The sequence below is a fragment of the Mastigoproctus giganteus genome, chromosome 13, assembly GCF_048544385.1.
Source record: "Mastigoproctus giganteus isolate SK-2022 chromosome 13, ASM4854438v1, whole genome shotgun sequence".
Taxonomy (NCBI): domain Eukaryota; kingdom Metazoa; phylum Arthropoda; class Arachnida; order Uropygi; family Thelyphonidae; genus Mastigoproctus; species Mastigoproctus giganteus.
Window position 1 is genome coordinate 11,634,084 of NC_143587.1, and position 20,524 is coordinate 11,654,607.

The 20,524-nt window shown below is 37.8% G+C and overlaps 1 protein-coding gene across 1 annotated transcript in view; it reads left to right on the plus strand.

Moving 5' to 3' along the window:
* The first annotated feature begins 5,703 nt into the window (after positions 1–5,703).
* Positions 5,704–20,524, plus strand: part of LOC150075763 (caspase-3-like) — an 81,995-nt gene continuing 67,174 nt past the window's right edge. Inside the window, exons 1-2 of the mRNA XM_090387874.1 lie at positions 5,704–6,468; positions 14,759–14,967. Coding sequence (XP_090244000.1) covers positions 6,412–6,468; positions 14,759–14,967 — 266 coding nt within the window. The 5' untranslated portion in view covers positions 5,704–6,411. The remainder of the gene's footprint in view (positions 6,469–14,758; positions 14,968–20,524) is intronic.

A 20,524-nucleotide genomic window follows, 5' to 3' on the forward strand; every position in this document is an offset into this window, starting at 1 on the left:
CATTTGTCACGCCTAAGAACGGCCATCAGACTCGTAGAGTGAGAACCTCGACTTGTCTGTCCATAGAACTGTTTTCCACTGCTCTACTGTCCAGGTTTTGCACTCCTTACACCATGTTAATCGGCGTCTAGCATTTGTTGAAGTGATCAGTTCTGTTGTACTGTTGAGGTAATTCTGTTCACCTTGTCATCTTGCATGCCCACTTTTGCAATTGTCTGTTCGAAGCCCGGTTTGCATATTTATAGCAGGTTCTGTGACACGTTGCGTGCATAGGACCTGTTTCCCCATCCATGGAGGGGTGTCCGAATATTAATGACAGGGTAGTGTATTCGTCTGTGTAACCACCCAAGCCAGGAATTTTCCGACCAACCTAACACTGCCTCGATAGACCAAGCAAATATTCTCGTACCTTTTCTATTTAAGTGTATCCCATCTCCGTAGAAACAGTCCCTACTGTTAAGAAGCACAGACCACACTGTGAAATATTCTAGTCCAAAATTAGGATGGATGGCTGCAGGATAGATGTTCGGGAATTTTCCATCAGTAAAAGCGCAGTTAGTAGTTAGAACTTCCGTCTGATGTTGCGGAAGTGGAGAACCTGTGAATAACTTAATGGAAGAATTAGGCAAACCATTAGGGTATGGACAATTGACTAGGGAAACGGTTTTTTTTTTTCAGCTAATGCTCTATCAGCTTTCATTTTTTGTATCAATTTCTATTACTAATACTACAATGATGGAGAAAATTAACAGAACATGTAGTAAACGTGGTGCGGCTTGTGATGAAGCGAGAAAAAAATTTTAGTATGTTGATGTACCATAGAATAATGATGAAATGGGGAGACAGCTAGAAACTTCGGACAGGTATAAGGGATGTTTATTGGGGATGTATAAGAATTACCAAGAAGGGTGCATTACAGAAGTCGATACAAGATGCTCGAATATATAGTCACATGATATCAGTACGACGTATGATCTCCTTGAACGGTTAAATAGGTCGTACAGCGATGAACCATACTCGATATAAGGGTCTCTATAAGATTCTGTTGCAACAAATCCCATTCTACAATCAACGCAGACCTTAGCTCACCAAGTAACCAAGGAGTTGGTTACTTGGTGAGCTAAGGTCTGCGTTGTTGTAGTCGATATGATTTAAGTCTATTGACCATGCTGGCCACTGCAATCGTTGGATACATTTAGTTTCAAGATATTCCTTTACCACTTGAACTCTATGGGCAGTGGTGTTATTGTGCATGAAAAGAAAAGCTGGGCCAACCGCACCCTTAAAAAGTCTCACACTGGGTTCATGGATCTGTTCTTGGTATCCCCGCGCAGTTACAGTACCACTATCAGAAACATGAAGAGGCGTGCGGCCGTGATTATTATTCCGCCCCAACCGAGAACACCACCCCTACAGTAAGTGTCCCTTTCTCCGATGTTTGAAGGATGGCTCCGCATTTCTCGTTGTCTCCTAACGTCTAGAATTTGTTTGTAGGCTAAAAGGGACTCATCGGGGAACAGATCTGTACCCCATTTGTTAGTGCTCCAAGTCATGGTACCAGTTTCGACGAGCTCTAATAGGATACAAACCATTGGCTTCCTTGCGTACAGTCCACTTGAATTGTGCCTTCTTAACAGTCTGGTTGGTAATGTTTTCACCTGCGGTTGCAACATCTTGAAGAGACAGCTGATCACAGTAGATCGTCGGGCTCCGTCTTGCTGTAAGAGTCAGATAGCGGTCTGTTCTGGTTAATGTATCCCTAGGGACGACCTTGGCGAGCTCTTCTTGTAATGGTTCCTGTCTCCTCAAACCGCTTGCATAGTGTCTAGATGATACTGCATGACACATGAATGGCAGTTGAAGTCAAACACTGACAAATGCAAGGTACTGCATATGGGTAGCAGTAACCCAAGAGTAACTCATCAACTGTGTGGTACTACACTCAGGGTAGTGGCGAATGAAAAAAACTTGGGATAATTGTGCAATCAGTTATGAAAGTAGTGCAGATATGCTGCTAGGACAGCTCATGGCGTTTTGTCAATGATATACAGAAACCTTGCTAGCAGGGACAAGGAGAAGGATACCTTGGTGAAGGGAACAAAAGGGTCCTCTTACCTAGAAATCTTCAGCTCTTCAAATTGCAGTGACTAGAGACTAGGCACCTGCGGAGAGATCCGATTGAGGTGTTTAAAGCCATGAATGGATTGAGTAAGCTGAATGTTAATGGCATTCTTCCACTTTCTAAGACTACACATATGAGGGGGCATAAATTGAAGTTGAGGAAAGATGGTTGTAGGACAGATAAGCAGAATTGCCAAGAAGCCAGCTAGTGGTTGATTGTTGGAATAGGTTTCTGTCTGTTGTGGAAGTGGATGGGTTGAATAAATTCAAGGAAGAACTAAATAAATTCTTAGAGGGTGCAGATGGAAGGGTCCAAACTGTGTAGGTTTTTTTTTTGGCCGATGCTATATAAGCTTGCTTTTCTTGTATCATTTGCCATTACTATTACTACTACTACTACTACTACTGCTACTACATTAACTCAACGTGCCACCTGCGACTGCCTGTCTTCAAGTCGTCCAACAGTCCGATAATGGATCCAATACCTGACAGTGACTGTTGACATTGGCCATCTGAACGGAGCGCTCTAGCCCAGTTCACTTTTAATCCCTATCCCTTGGACAGGGTCGAGGGGTCGGTTTTCTGTTCCCTCTCCTCCCCGCCCCTGTCTGCGCGGTAGCACAGTGATATCGTCACCGTCCTCCCCACACAGGGTGGAAAAGACCCAGGTTCGAATGACATTTAAGAACAAGATTTAATTACCATCAGGGGTAAAGGAAAGGGTTTTTGCTTCCGTAAAGGTGAGTACAGTGGTCTCTGACAGTTTTTAAATTCTGTACAGTGGGATAAACTGACGATGTTACCAACAGAAAATTCTAAGTGGGAAGCATTCAAGGAATTAATCGTGGATGCTACTAAAAGTTTCATACCTATTAAGAAATATTGTTCAAGGTTTAGGCCTAAATGGTTATCAAATGAACTAATGAGACTCGTAACAGAGAAGAAAAATGCATGGGATACATATAAATTATCAAGCGAGTCAGAAGCCTATGGCAGATATAAGCTAGTCTGTAATCAGGTCACAAAGGAGGTTACGCAGGCGAAGGCAGATTACGAGAAATCCTTGGAAAAAGATGCTAAGACAAACAGCAAGGATTTCTTTACTTATATAAACTCTAAAAGGAAGGGGATGAATCTGATTGGTCCACTTGACATCGATGGTTCGACTGTTGATGATCCTGCTCAGATAGCAAACAAACTGAATGAGTATTTTGCATCTACATACACACATGAGGAATTATTAAGGTTTGAAAATGGCAGAAGGTTATAAAATTGTAGAAGGATACTTAATGATTTTGTAATAACTGAGAGCAAAGTGGAGGAGAAATTTTGAAGTTAAACATAAGAAAGGCACCTGGGGTGGATGGGATCTATCCAGTTATATTAAAGGAGGCGGCAAAGCAACTAAGCAAACCCTTAGCCATAATTATGAGAGCATCCTTGGACTCGGGGGAGGTTCCCACGGACTGGAGATGTGCAAATGTATCCCCAAATCACAAAGGGGGATCGAAGGGTGACACGAGTAATTACAGACCAGTTAGTTTAACTTCTGTTCCGGGTAAAATAATGGAGTCACTGGTTAAAGATGCATTGCAGGATCATCTAGACAAGACTGCAGCAATAATTCAGACACAGCATGGGTTTGTTAAGGGAAAGTCTTGTCTGACAAATTTGATTGGTTATTATGATGTGGTTACAAAGGAACTGGATGCAAAAAATAATTTTGATATCATATATTTGGATTTCAGGAAATTTTTTGACACTGTTGCGCATGGAAGACTATTGTACAAATTGGAGCAGAATGGTATTAAGGGTAAGTTGCTACAATGGATAAAAGGATGGTTAAGTGGGAGAAGACAGAGGGTGGTAATCAATGGGTGCTGCTCTTCGTGGACTAATGTTATTAGTGGAGTGTGGAGTCCCACAGGGTTCGGTGTTAGGCCCTCTCTTGTTTTGTATATTTATCAATGATATTGATGAACGTATACCAGGCTTAATGACGAAGTTTGCAGATGATACAAAGGTTGGCAGGGTTGTTAATGACAGTAATGGCAGTGTGCTACTGCAACAGGATCTAGATAATTTGGGCAGATGGGCTAAGAAGTGGCAACTCAAGTTTAACCTTGACAAATGCAAAGTACTGCATATGGGTAGAAGTAACCCCAGAGAAACGTATCAACTTTGTGGTACTACACTTAAGGTGGTAGAAAATGAAAATGACCTGGGAGTTATTGTGCACTCAGATATGAAGTTTTCTGAGTAATGCAGACAGGCTGCCAAGGTAGGTCATGGGGTTTTGTCAATGATATATAGGAATTTTGCTAGCAGGGAAAAGGAGGTGATTGTCCCTCTGTATAAGGCAATGGTCAGGCCACGCCTTGAGTACTGCGTACAGATCTGTAGGCCTCATTTTAGGAAGGATGTAGATTTACTTGAGCGTGTACAGGGAAGGGCAACAAGATAGGTGAACGGAATGAAGGGATCCTCTTACCAGAGAGGCTTAAGTTCTGCAAATTGCAGTGGCTGGAGACTAGGCACCTGCGCGGTGATCTGATTCAGGTGTATAAGGCCTTGAATGGGTTGAGCACGCTTAATTCTGATAGGATCCTTCCACTTGTTCAGATTACGAACCTAAGGGTGCATAAATTCAAATTAAGAAAGGACAGATGTAGAATAGATATGCGGAAATTAGCCTTTAGCCAGTGGGTGGTTAATTGCTTGAATATTCTTCCATCTCTCGTTGTAGAAGCTGATAGGTTGAATAAATTTAAGGAGGAAGTGGACAGGCATTTGGAGGGAATGGTGTGATTTTTTTTTTTGGCTGATGCTGCATAGGCTCATACATTTGCTTTCTTGCATCACATGCTACTACTACTACTACTACTTCTACTACTACATGAGGAACTTTAATGGGCTTTTTTCACTCTTTGTCTGAGTGAGTCAGTCTCAGGCGTAGACAGCAAGGTTTCCCCCCCCCCCCCATCAACTCGAGTGTTTCGTCCAGCAAAACAAGCAAATCGACCATAGAACACAAGCAATTTACCGGCATAATACACAATGCATGGCAGATGAAGAAAAATATTCGGTTGGCCTAATGTGATTATTTTATTTAAAGACTTCTTTTTATAACGAACTCAAAAGTTAATCTCTTTTATTGGAGAGTGAATAATTCGTTTAGCTCCTTGGTCATTAAATTTATAACCAATTTTTTAGTAAATACTACTCTGTGCAGCCTATACTGATTACAAACAAAAAAAAAAAAAACGTTGTTCTATACTAGTGGTTATTCATTTTTTAAAGTTTTTAAATTTATGTATAACCCCAGGGGCTCACATCTGGTGAGTATGCTCTTGGCACACCCAGGGTCCTGAGCTGAATATCATCATTCTTCTCTTTCTTGATGACTCCCTTCTACTTCTGACTCTCTCTCTCTCTGGGGGTAATTGAGATTTTTTTTTTTTTTTTTTACACATAAACGAATGAATTTATCAGGTTAGTTGCCTTTACTCAAATGTATATCAACTTGACAAGAAACATTTTATGTGATAAAGTAGATATTGTAGGGAGTGGGACTGTAGTAGCTATACCTATTGTTCGTTCCCATGCATATTATTTATTAAAAATTAGATTTTTAAGATTTTATTATTAGATTTTCACATCCACTCTAAAGGTGGAAATTCTGCATATGCGCATTAGGCATTAACTCGGGGAAGGACAGGAAATGGTTCGAAGCAGAGAGAGTAGTAAGATGTTACTACTTTGGTTCAATGTGCGCTTGGACAACTATTGACATTGCACCTTGAGGAACCACTTGACAGCATAGATACATTCCTAGCATTTATCAGATTGGCTAATACGCTACTTACTAATTAAATCACAAAAATAATCGTTATGAAACTGTATCAAGAGATTTGCTAAAATCAAAGTATTAACAATATAGTAGAACTTCATCATTTTAACCAAAGGGGGGGGGGTAGAATTAGTCAGAATTTGTAAAAAGCCCGAATTATAGAATTTAGTTATACTTAAATATATTCAGATCATAACTCATAAAAACAAATTTATTAACAGTCCAGTAATGTGTATTAATTTATATGGCATTAGGACACAAATAGCAAAAAAGAGAAATTTTATGAAAACGTTTATATTTGAAACAAAATGAAATACAAAGAGTGGTTAAACTTTAGAATATGAGGTGCAATCCCATTAATCTTTGCAACTACAAGTGATAGGTGGGTCTATCTCTGCCTGCCGTTTGCTTATGTAGATTAATCACCATGATTTTGTGTTATGGAGAATGCCATTTCACAAACGACTACAGCCAACAGGAATACAATATACAGGCAGGTAAACCTGACCTACATTTTTAGTAGACTAACAATTTTGATACTTCATGCTCCTTAATGCCTTTCATATTCGGTCAGTCAAAAAAGGTTAGGTTAGTTATGCCACTAACTTGAGATGGACTCAAGCATAGAATGGTGTCCGTAATCTTTAGTGTACAGTATTGCCTACAGCCACAGTTGTTTGCTGGAATCTGCCCTGAATTAATGGTGTAACAAACCTACCCTTTTGTTACCAAATAGAACAAAATATTTTTGTAATCATAATACAATATTACTCAATAACAAAATATTGTGATTTTTTAAACAATAAATTTTGATTTTGTTAAAATGCAATAACTATAAGTTTAATCAGATGTTATTTAAGTTATCAGCAATGTTATTTAAGTTATCAGCAATGTTCTATTCAGTAGAGGTTCTGTTGTATTGCTGTTTCATGTCATTCTTCATTTTTATTAGAGAATTGAAATACTGAGCTATTAAATTTATGATATTAATTCACTTACTGTCAGTTATCAATATAGAAACTACTATCAATATAGAAATATTGAAGGATGATATAATACAGTCAGACCACCTCTGGAAACCAGGTGAAAACCAGTTGTAATCAGCCATCTGCACTAAGTGGGGCTCTGCTGTAGTCACCTTTCCTCTTCAAGAGCATATCGTGGGATGCATGATGCCTCTTCCTATGATGAAAGCTGGCCCCTTTCAAAATCGGCCATGTGGTAGGCAATGGCATACCACCACGTTATCTGATGCCACAGAGACCATAACAAAACCAACTCCAAAAACTGCTGTTAAAGGAAGACCTGCAACTAGGTGGATGGATGGGATCAGTGAACTTTTGGGCCTGACATTTTGCGATGCTGCTTGTATAGCATATGATCCATGCAGTTGGAGGATTTTGTTAGTGGCCACAACAGCTCCCCAGGGAACTATGTGACTGGAAGACGAAGACTGTCAGTTGCACATATTATTAACATTATATTACTGCTGATCCCCTCACCTCCCATAATAGTCTGAATCCAACCTTGACTGCTTTCCTAGTAAGGCTCCTTGCTTCTTCATTAACTGCACATACCTTACAGAAGGGGCAAAAAATAATTGTCAACCTGAAATTTGCTGAACAGATGAGTATACATTTTATATTGATGTTTTCTTAAAGTTTTGAGTATTTTATCACATTTTAATATTGTCTGGACAGTTTTGTAGACTTGTATTTGAAGAGCACCGAATTTAATTGTTGATTTATATAATTTTTATGAAAAAACAATTTAAATTGTTCTTGTTGTATCTTCCGAATTGAAGAGTATCATACTGAACACAAAAGAACTATTTGTCCCAACACATCCAATTCGTGTAAATGTTCATTACACAGGCAATTGCATAAATGGGTGATATAAAATATCAATATTTTTTACCAGTGTGACAGTACCAACGTTCAGCTGCAATATTAGAAACTCTGGTAGGAGAGCCATTCAGTAATTGCAACTTTTCTAATGATCATAAGATCATTAAATGGAAGACATTCATCTTCATCCCAAGGAATTACACATAAATATATGCTAGATAAGCTAATGAGATACTTGACAAAGAAATAAAATGCATGGGATGCATATAAATTATCAGGTGATACAGAAGCCTATGATAGATATAGTCTTCAATCAAGTCACAAAGGATATAAGGCAAGCCAAGGTGGCTTATGAGAAATCTTTGGCAAAGGATGCATAAAAAAGCAGAAAAGACCTTTACTTATGCAAACACTAGAAGGAAGTGGATGAATCACATTCATCTACTTGATATTGATGATCCTGCTCAGATTACTGACAAACTGAATAAGTATTTTGCATCTACATCCACACATGAGAAATTCTCTAGAGAGGCATATGCCAGATGTTTATCAAACTCTAACAAGGAGCTAAATGATTTTGTAATAACTGAGAAGAAAGTGGAAGAGAAATTGTTGCAGTTAAACATAAAAATAGTACCTGAGGTGGATGGGATCTATCCAATTATATTAAGGGAGACAGCAAAGGAGGTAAACAAACACGTAGCCATAATTATAGAGCATCTTTGGATTCAGGAGATGTTTCCATGGACTTGAGATGTGCAAATGTGTCACCAATTCACAAAGGGGATCAAGGAGTGACATGCATAATTACAGACTTGTTAACTTTTGTTCCAGAAAAAATAATATAGTCACTGGTTAAAGAAGTGATGCAAGACCATCTAGACAGGAGTGCAGTTATACTTCAGTCATAGCATTGCTTCGTTAAGGGGAGATTTTGTTTGATCAATTTGATTGGATGTTATGATGTTGATCATTATGTATTGGACATTATGTAGTTGAACTTATGGGTGGAATGTGGTGTGTTTGCATCGATATTATTTAGTTAATTCAAAATATTATCATTTTCTTCACCATTTGGCATCTCTCATGTTGTGGAATTGACTTCAGAACTGTGGTGGCATGTCTGTGTTACCGGGGTGCCTGCCCACCCACTGATGAGTGAGCCAACAAGCTCCAAAATGCATCTGAGTGGTGGTGCCCACTGGGAGTGAACAGCAGTGGTCTCCTCTGCTGGAAAGGCGTTGTTTGTTTGAAGTGGTGCAGTGCCTGGTGTCTCGTTGTTGGGGGTGGTCGCAGTGTGGGATGGAGTCTGGGCGGTGCCATTGCACTGCATGCGTGGTTGGGCTTATGGGTAAACTATGGTGTATTTACACCGATATTATAGAATTAATTTCAACCCATAACGTATTATGCCTTGAGCATTTAGTCTTCAAAAACTTTTTATAGTGCATTGAGTAGCAAAACAACTTCACTTATTTGAATAGCTCTATATTTGTCTGTCTTATGTTGGATGAATAACTAAGGACACAGTGCTGTAGTCTTAAAATTAGCAGGTGTACTCTATGAATATTATTAATGAATGTTATAATGTCAAATATTTTAATAATATTTGTTTTTTCACGTCTCAAAAACCAGAAGGTATATGCTATTCACCTAAAAAAAATCCAGCTGAAATAAGTGAATCTCAGTTAGAGGAAGTAGGGTTGTTCCTGAATAAAATAGATATTAGCCACTGAACGTATGCAATCTACACCTGTGATGCACAATGCCTGCATTTTGGCAGAATGCTTAATTAGGGAACTGAATCTGAATACTGATTCTGTTATCACAGTCAATAGGCAATAAATAAACTAGCACAGGAACTATCTCCTTTTTTTTTTTTTTTTTTTTTCATTTTTATTCTTTTTTTTTTCCCAATATCTGAATGTGCAACCAGTTTAAACAAATTGAATTGGTGGAACTTTTTAGAGGTGTTCAAAATTACAAATCTCAACTGAATATGTTTTTAAGTTAAAGTTTCTAGTAATAACAAAAGCATAAGATTCACATTATCCAGTTATACAGAGTCTAGTCATAACTAAAGCATTAATTCACATTAACAGCAATCAGAGGTATATAATTCCCCAAAAAGATTTTCTTTGTTCCAGGAGATGAATTCTGGTAAATCAGTCATACTACCTATTGGAAGAGATATCATTACTTTAGATTTTTAGTGTTAGTAAGTTATCTACAACTATAGCCATTTTTAAATATAGTTTCTGAATTCAAAGGCTGTATCTAGTAGGATAGATGTGTGGAAGTTTGCCTGTAGCCAGTGGGTAGTTGATTGGTGGAACAGACTCAATTTTTGTTTGCGGGAATTGAAAGCCTAAATAAATTTAAGGCCGAGCTGGACAGGTATTTGAATAAACGGAGGGGTGAAATGGGAGTGTTTTTTTTTTTTTTTTTTTTTTGGCTGATGCTGCATAAGCTTGCTTTCTTGCATCATATGCCTCTGCTAATGTTAATGATGCAGTGACAAAAGAACTGGATGAAAAAAAATAATTTTAATATCATATACTTGAATTTCAGGAAAGCTTTTGATACCGTTGCACATAAGACTTCTGTACAAATTGGAGCAGTGTAACATTAATGGCAATTTGCTGCTATGGATAAAGGGATGGTTGAGTGGGAGAAAGCAGAGAGTAGTTATGAATGGACACTGCTCTTTGTGGACTAATGTTATTAGTGGAGTTCCACAGGGTTTGGTGCTCTTTCCATTGTTGTTTTCTGTATTTATTATATTGATGAAAGTATATCAGGCTTAATGTGTAAGTTTACAGATGATACAAAGGTTGTCAGGTGGTTAATGACAGAAATGAAATTATGCTGCTGCAAAAGATCTAGAAAAATTAATAAGACTGAGAAATGGCAATTGAAGAAGTTTAGCCTTGACAAATGCAAGGCACTGCATATGGGGAGCAGTAATCTCAGAATAATGTACCAGCTGTGTGGTACATGCATCAATGATATATAGAAATTTTGATAGCAGAGATAAAGTGGTGATTATTCCATTGTATAAGGCAGTGGTCAGACCACATCTTGAGTACTGCATACAGATATGGAGGCCTCACTTTAGGGAGGATGTAGAGCTGGAACAGGTACAGAGAAGGGCAACAAGATTGGTGAGGGGAACAAGGGTTTATCTTACCAAGAAATTATAGCATGTGTAGCACTAGACACCTACAAGATGTTCTGATGGAGGTGTTTAAGACTTGGGATTTTTCCTCTTTTGCAGACTGTACAGGAGGGGGTATACAGTACATTTAAATGAAGATGGATGGGTGCAGGATATATGTGCAGATGATGGGTGGTTGATTGTTGAAACAGACTTCCATGTGTTGTTGTGGAAGTGGATACAGTAGTTTGAATAAATTTAAGGAAGAACTAGACAACGTATCAGAGGGAATGGATAGTGAAATGAGAATTTTTTTTTTTTTTTTTAGCTGATGCTGTTATAAGCTTGCTTTCTTGCATCATTTGTTCCTTCTAATACCAATTTAAATCATAAACCGCAAAGTTCACATGACATATTCAATTAGAATATTACAAATGTATGAAGTTATTTTTGTTATTTAGTTTTTTTTTGTTTTTTTTAGGAGCATTAGCAACTAAGGCCATATTGCTCCGGGATATGCGGTGGTCATTCCCTGACCTTTCCGCATCCTCTGTATTTGGTGGTCACTGGCTCGAACCCCGTTCTAATTAAGAAACGTGCTACGCAATGCTGCTCCTGCCCACCTGGCTACGGAGGCACCTAAATGTATGAAGCGGCTGACTGGATGTTTGAAGAAGAGAAAATTGTTCTGCTCCCTATTATACCTTATTTTCTACAAATAAACTCAATGTTTTGATTAAATTTGGCCCTGGAAGGCAAGTGATGTAAGAAAGCAAGCTTATACAGCATCCGCAAAAAAAAAAACAAAAAAACAAACCCTCCCGCATTACTGTCCATTTCCTCCAACAGTGCTAGTTCTTTCTTGAATTTATTCAAGCTATCAACATTCACAATAACAGATGTGAGTTTCTTTCAACAATAAACTACCCTCTGGCTAAAGGCATACTTCTGCACATCTATCCCACACCCATTCTTCAATTTGAATTTATTACCCCTCGTCTGTAGTCTAAGCAAGAGGAAGAATGCAATCAGCACTGAGCTTACTCAATTTGAAAGCCTTAAATACCTCAGTCAGATCATCTTGCAGATGCCCACTCTGCAGACATTGCAATTTGTAGAACTGAAGCCTCTCTTGGTAGGAGAGCCCTTTACCAATCTTGTTGCCCCTTCTCTAAACCTCTTCCAGCAGAACTACATCCCTCCTAAAATAAGACTTCCAGATCTGCATGCAGTAACCAAGATGTGGCTTAACTATTGCTGTATACAATGGGATAATCACCTCCTTATCCTTGCTAGCAAAATTATTCCTGTATATCATAGACAAAACTCCATGAGCTCTGCTGCAGCGTGTCTGCACTGCTCAGAGAATTTCATAAGTATCTAACTGAACAATTAATCCCTGGTCTTTTTCATTTTCCACCATCCTGAGTGTAATAACAATTGAATTGTGTAATAACAGTTGGGATGTGGAGCTGCTGCAATGAGTACAGAAAAAAGCAATGAGTTTGGTGAGCAGAACAAAGGGATGCTCTTTCCAAGAAAGGCTTCAGTTTTACAAATTGCAATGTCTGGAGACTAGGTACCTGCAGGGTGATCTGATTGAGGTGGTTGACTTTGAATGGATTGAGCAAGCTCAGTGCTGATAGAATTCTTCCTCTTGTTCAGAGTACAGTACACATATGAGTAGGCATAAATTCAAATTGGAGAAGGATATTTGCAGAATAGACGTGCATAAGTTTGCTTTTAGTCAGTGGATAATTGATTGTGAACATCCATCCATCTGTTGCTGTGGAAGTTGATAGTTTAAATAAATTCAAGGAAAAACTAGAGAAACTATTGGAGGGAATGAATAGGTGAAATGGGAGATGTTGGGGGTTTTTTTTGCTGGTGCTGTGTAAACATGCTTTCTTGCATCATTTGCCACTGCTAATGCTAATCTGGGATTACTGTTTTGGAAATAACATTTGTCTAGAAGAGCAGTATCCATTGATAGCCACTCTCTGCCTTCTCTCAATCAATCAACTGTTAATCCATAGAAATAGGCCTAATACCACACTGCTCCAATTTGTACAAATATTTTTTGTGGTAATGCTACAAACCTAGATTTTACTTAATACAGTAGACTCTCGATTTTCCGGGATAGATGGTAAAAAACAAATCCTGGATAATCGATTTCCCAGTTAATCCAAAAATACAAAAGTCCTCGACATACGTAAGAGATACGTTCCAGGACTTCTTACTTCGTTGAGTTTTACGTAACTCGGGAATGACTAATAACGTATGCTGCTATATTATTATTGACAAATCTGAATTCCGCACGATGCTTGTTTGGCCATTTTGATACATCCTTATTATAATGATTCCTTAGAGATTTAACAGATTTTCAAACAGTTTTAGAGATTTTAACAGTTTTCAAACTTTTGAATAATTTCAAGTTTTTGTTTAACTGAAAACGCAACTCTTTTGCGTTTACCTATCATTTTCGCGATTTCTAAACAAAAAAAAAAATTACTATAATAAAAATTCCGACATCCCTGACATAAATAACAAAAAAATTTGTCCTTTTGCGCCGCAACAGAACATAACAATCGACGCGACGCACTAAAACAAACTGAACATTTGGTCTCTTTTTTTTTTTTTTTTTTTTTTTTTTTGAACAGCAGGTTTCACACCTGCGAAGACAGCAGGGATTGAAAGATAATAGGTACACTAATCTCCCAAAATCGACATATAATGTCGCTTATTTACGACTTAAAAATATCTGTTTATCCCTATTCTAGTTATTACTTGAATTTTTTTGATTTATGGGGTTTTTTTTTTAATTTGGAGTCTTGAAGTGTCCCAGTTAATCGAGAGTCTGCGGTATTGTCAAAATTGAAGGACAGTGTACAATGGTTATCTCAAAAAGTTCCAAGATTGCTTTGTTTTTTAACAGTAAAACTTCAACTGAATTCATTAACAGTAACAAATTAGACAAATTTTTGGATTCGGTATGTAAATTTTGATTAATTCATTTTGTTGCTGAGGGGGTATTTCTGTTTTTTATATAGTTCTTTAGCATCTAATGCCATTTTGCTGTGGTTGTTGTTTTAGCGGTTCAACAACTTAGTTCATATTGTGCCTTTGTATATTATGTCTATGCAAAGTGAGTGTTTGTTGACTAATATGTCTCTTATGCAAGCTGAGAAACCTGGAATAGCTCATAGGGAAAAACTCTTATCCTTCTGCCCGAGATCGGCTAACTATAGATTCATTTGAAGATGACTTTAAAAATTATTCTAGTTATAAACAGAGAAACCCAAGCCTTTCCAAACAAAAGAAGCAAAACCACTACACTGTTACGCATGATTTATATTGTGCTGTGTGTATTATGTCTGTACAAGTTTGTTTACAAGCATACTTTACATAGTGCACAATTTTATTTGTAGCCTGAAATTGGTATTTACAGCTGCCATTGAAGCGACATTTAAGAATTCTTATAGTCTCTAGTGGGATTCAAACTGAGACCTCTCCAAATGAGTGACAAGCAGTGAAGCCACTACACTACCATGGAAAGTGGAATGAGGAGTGGCAATTTTTACAAATAAAAAATTGCAATTTCAAGATTTACTGCTAAGACAAAACAGTTTTGGAACTTTTTGAAATCTACTCAACTTGGAAGGACTGAATTATTTTCACATTATTATCAAATAGTAACTTTTATAGAAAGGATAGTACCATATTATTTATTTTATCTTCTTTTATAATTTTTAGTGACTATGCATTTGTTTTCATTTGATTTAGGTTTCAGTCATGCAGTCAGATGCTTCGCCATGTTATGATAATTATCTTCTTGGTAACCAGAGGCAAAACCTCATAGAAATCAAAGAAAAATTTATAGAGGCATGTTTTAATGAAGATGACTTGAGAAAGATTCATTTTCTTACAGCTGATAAAGTTGCAGTTTCTGGTTATAAGCATTTCAGAAAAACAGGACAGTTTGTGCTTGAAAGGTTTTTGAGCTATTTCAGTCAAAACACAGATTATACAGAGTTATTTTGTGAACTGTTAGTTATAATAAAAAAATATAAAGCTTTAAAAATTTTTGGTACATGTAAACATAAAACAGCTGTCAAGTATGCCAAACCAAATAATGGTCACATTATATCAAAGTTTTGGTTGGTATCTTTTCATATATTTTTTGCATGTTCATGTATATATAATTTTCACTATGTCTTGACTTAAGAGTAGTGTTTGTTACAGTGAGCAAAGAAGTGTGGAAGGAAATTAATTTTGACATTTAACAGGTTCAATAGAGGAAGACCTATTTTGAGGCTTTTTCATCTTCAACATATTGCAATATTAATAATAGTGGTTTATGGCTACTTTAATCCACTTTCATGCTAGTTCAGCTATGTGCAGTTTGTTGTGTGTGAGTACAGTCCAAAGCGTTTCTCTTGATCTGCCTTCGCTTTCCTGACCTCATTTGGACTTGATTACAGACTACTCTATATCTAACACAGGCTCAAAATACATGCACAAAAACGTTTCTTCTGTGCCACAAGTTTAATCAGTTCATCTGACATCCATTTAGGCCTATACCTTGAAGATTTCTTGGTTGGTATGAAAAGCCTAGTAGCTTCTATGAACACTTCCCATTTAGAATTTGTTGATTGTAACATCATCATCAGTTGGTCCTACTGTATAGAATTTAAAAACTGTTTGAGACCACTGTAGCCACCTTTACAAAAGCAAAACCCTTCCCTTTAACCTTGATGGTAATTACATCTGTAAATAAATTCCAAATCAATACACTGTGATCACTGCCACCTAGCAATTGTTATATCTGCAGATTCTTAATGCATGAATAATTACTGCTGATAATCAGATCAAGGGTATTACTCCCTCTTGTTGCCTCTCTAACATGCTGTTGTAGAAAAGTCATCCAGTAAATCCACAACCGTCTTGCTTGTCTGTGAGTGACCAACCCACAAGTTCCAGTGATTATCTGTAAAGTTAAAATCCCCCATTATAAGGCATTCTGATTTACTGGCCTACTCTATTTCTCTGTTCATTGTATTCATGAGTCATTAGGCCTATAACATAATCGTACTCTCATTTTTGCTTTTCCAGTATTTATGTCATACCCGACTGACTCAACATTGCACTGGCCACCAGTGTTAACTGCATGCATTGCCTTGCCTTAGATTTTATCTGCTTCTTAACTAAGGGCATAAACCCCTCTCCATCCTGTGTCCTTCCTGTATACATTGTACTGTAGGTTGGCAGGCAGGGGACCAGGTGTCCCCTGCCCCCTGGCTACGAAGTCACCAGGTGCCAACACTCAATATAACCCCACACATACTTACACACCTACATATACACACTTGCCGACCTTGGCTTTTTGTCTTTTCTGATGCTATAGCAGTATATAGGAAAAACCCTGGAGACCGCAATTAAAACAAACGCACCTTGAACTTGTATACATTGTACTCCCCATCTTCAAATTCTGCATCCCTTATATCTGATAAACTGATGCCTAGGGTGTCCGCTCCAAACTGATGCCTAGGGTGTCTGCTACTCATTGCAGACCCGTCCTCCTGTCTGCAAGGATCAGGTCGTGGACACTATCGACAATTTCCACAGTCACTATGATCCTGGGTATTCCTGGTCTTTCCTCACCTTCTGTGCTTTTTCTCCCCCTCCTGAAATCCACCACCCACGATTTCACTGTGCTGTATGAAGGGCACTCCTTGGCCGTTGTTTGTTTCAATTCGTCATAAATTTCTTGGAGAAGAGGTACTTGATGATGGCTCTCTTCTCAACTTTGGAAAAACTCACACTTTCCGTCGCCATGGTCACTTCAGACCTGTAAAAAAAATTACTATCAGGAAATGAATGAAATTTTGCACATGTTATTGAGACATTGGTAACACCACATCTCGAAAATCCAACAATATCCACATTTTATGTGTTGACCAGCACTTCAAATTTTTTACTATACTCCTAGCATTGGTGTAAATGCAAGTATGCATGCATGCACCTGTTTTTATTCTTAATTAACTTAACACAGCCCATGTATTTACTTGTTTCATGATGACTCCCAACAGTTTTGAAATCTCTAGCACCTTGCTTTCAAGACTGTTGCTTATTCTAATACAAGCAGTGCAAGAATCACTTTCACCTCTGTCTACAGATATTGTTGATTTATTAGTGCGTGTATTTCCCCATACCCCAACCAGCCTAACACTGCCTCAGTAGCATCAGCAAATATTCCTGCTCCATTTCTGTTTAAGTGTCTCCTATCCCTGTAGAAGCAGTCTCTCCTGTTAACAAGCACAGATGATGCTGAGAAAAATTCTACCTCATTATTCTTGCACAATCTCTCCAGGGCCAAATTGATTGATAAAGATCTCATCATATACTCCCTCCTATCATGTCTTAGCAGAATTGTGGACACTTTCAAATTTAATCCTGACTCTTGACTTTTTCTGAACATTGCCCTGTACTTGTTAAGTATGTCTGCAGATATCCTCCTATTGATGTCATTAGTGCCACTGTGTACAACAATATCACCTTTTGTTTTCTTAAAGGATGTTATTTGCTCTACATCATCAACTTTGCCTCTGGCAGACATACCCTGGTCCTATTCCACCTATCCTTTTTGCACAATATATTTCCCATTTCCCTGAAAATAGATTCACTGACAACAATTAGCTGCTGTGGGACCAGCGTATTTTGCCCTGAGGGTTGCTGCTGTGTTGCCCAATGATCAAGTGCAAGCTCTGGCATTTATGTGGATAGCTGTGAGGTTGATGGGTCCAACTTAATTCCTTCGAGGGCATCTACCCTGCCCTTCAAGCTCTTATAAAGGCTCATAACAATATACTGAGTTGTTACCTAATATCCTCACACCCTTGACATCGAGCACACAGAAAGACATCCCCCCTTGGCAATATCAAGATATACCAAGATGAAGGTGGATTGATGGTGGTAAGCAAGCAAGCATCAAAGGATAGAGAGCTTACTATGGCTAAAGATCTCACAGGAAATTGAATAGTAGCAAGGAAAATGGCAAACGTTAGTCCAGCAGGATTGTTTTGCATTGTCATGAGCTGTATATCCACTGGTAAAACAAGAGTTGGATGATGATGATGATATCAAAATTATTAGGCTGCTAAAAGAGGATTATGTTATACATAAATCTAAAAATCTTGATTTAAAGAATTACAGTGGTGGTACCAAAAGGTGAGCATTGGCCCTTAGGCAGCAATAGCAGCAATGAAACTTTCTAATTGGATAAGTGTGAGGATGAGGAATGTTTTCTGCATCTCAGTATATGTATTTGACATTGGTTTTATGTGGATATGGGGCTTGCAAACAAAATATTCATAATATTTTGTTTCATTTTACATTAATTTATTTTATCTTATTTTGTCTTACAGAAAATAGGTTAATTAACTAAATTGCAAATGTTAACATTGTTTGAAACATTTAAATTTCTGTGTACTGTGAATATCTTGTATATTTTTTGCCTCATTTTTAAGACATAAATTAATTGCAAATGTGGAGATGGGAGTATAAAATATGCAGGTGAATACAGTATTTATCAGTATATTTTTTGAATTCCCTTGCTTTATTGAATTGCAAAGATTTCAAAAAAAAAAAAATGTTTCCCCCCCACCCTCTATTTAGAATATTGCTAAACAAAAATTAAATATTGGCAATTTATCAGCTTCAGTATCTCATGTTGATTGGCTGCAGATTTTAAGTTTCAATGTTGAGAAAGTCACAGCATTGAGTTAATTTTGATTTTAAAAAAAATAATTGTATTACAAGTAATTATATATATATATTTTTTTTATGTGAACCCCAAACACGAGAGGTATTAGAACCTATAGTACTTAGTACCGTGCTTGGGTTGAAGGATGAGAAGACGAAAGAAGATAGTTGTTGACATTGGACTTGAACTCCTTTAGATTGTAATATTCATGAAATACGTATGAAGGAAGGTTGTTCCAGAAAACGGCAGTTGAATGAATAAATGAGGAAGAGAAAAGTTGGTTCTGTGGGTTTGAAGTTTTACAGTAAATGGATGTTGGCTGGTGGCAGCACGTGTTTGGACTGTTTTGAAAGAGAGAGCGAGAATTATAGAAGCCAATTCAGAAGAACAGTGCCCATGGAAGTATCTGTAGAAGAGGCATCAGAAACAGTACGTCTATGAGAAAGCGAGTGGAGAGACTCTGTTAGAGATGAATCATTAGTTAATCTAACTTCCCTCTTCTGAATGGAATCTAGAAGCCTGAGAGAGGTTTTGGAGGCACCACCCCAGATGTGGGAACAATATTCCATAGCAGGGCGGATTTGCAATTTATACAGAGTGAGCAGCTGTTTGGAAGAAAAGTAACACCGAGAGCGAAAGAGAAAACCAAGTTTTTTAGATGTAGAGGAAGCAATATTTTTAATGTGCTTGTGCCAAAGAGAGAGATTAGCAGTCAGGGTAATCCCCAAAAGAGATATATCATTTTGCCTAGAAATCGTAGTGTCACTAAAGATAAGAATAGGAGCAGAAGAATCCTTTTTGCGAGATATAAGACAAGACTGAGTTTTAGAAGGGTTGAAATCAACTAAGTTGTCTTTGCCCCATTGGAGAATTACCTGAAGATCGGCATTTAAGGAATTGGTAGCAGATTTTCGAGAAGTTGAAGCTGATTGAGCAGGACAAGGTTTCTCAAAATGGAAAGTGGAATTCAATGTGCTATCATCAGCAAAACTATGGATAGGATTTCCAGTCAATGGAAGAAAGTCATTAATATACAAGAGGAAAAGAGTGGGGGAAAGAACTGAACCTTGGGGGACACCGGCATTAGTGGAGAAGTTAGAAGATGGAGAGCCATCTACCATCACCCTCAGTGAGCGATCAGAGAGAAAACTGGATAACCAATTACTAAAAACAGTTGGCAAACCATAAGATGGAAGCTGTTTAGAAGACCTTTATGCCAAACATGATCAAAAGCCTTTGAGATGTCAAGAGCAACTACTTGTGTTTCACCGAACCTTTCCATTGAATTAGTCCATAAATGGGCAACATAAGCCAGAATATCACCAGTGGATTGACACTGACGGAATCCATACTGGCGATCGTTGATCAGACGGAAGGTTTCTAGGTAGTTTAAGAGTTGGCAGTTAATTGAATTCTCCATTACTTTAGAAAGAGTAAAAGTAATTGCAATGGGACAATAATTGGATGGGAGGGATTTGTCACCCTTTTTAGGGATGGGCTGGATAAGAGCAAATTTCCAAGCAGAAGGAAAAACACCTTTGGAATAAGAGAGTGAAAAAAGGTGGCAAAGAATAGGAGTAAGTTCAGGAGCACAGGTTTTGAGAATAAGTGAAGAAATACCATCAGGACCTGGAGCTTTCTTAGACAATCACCAAGTTGTGATCATCAAGATTCATCAAAATCCTTCTGATATCCTTTTTACGGAACACCACAGGAGGCATTGAATGGAGCGTGTTGGGAATGGTGGGAGGTTTTTTACCAAGATCATCAATACATGAGCTGGAAGA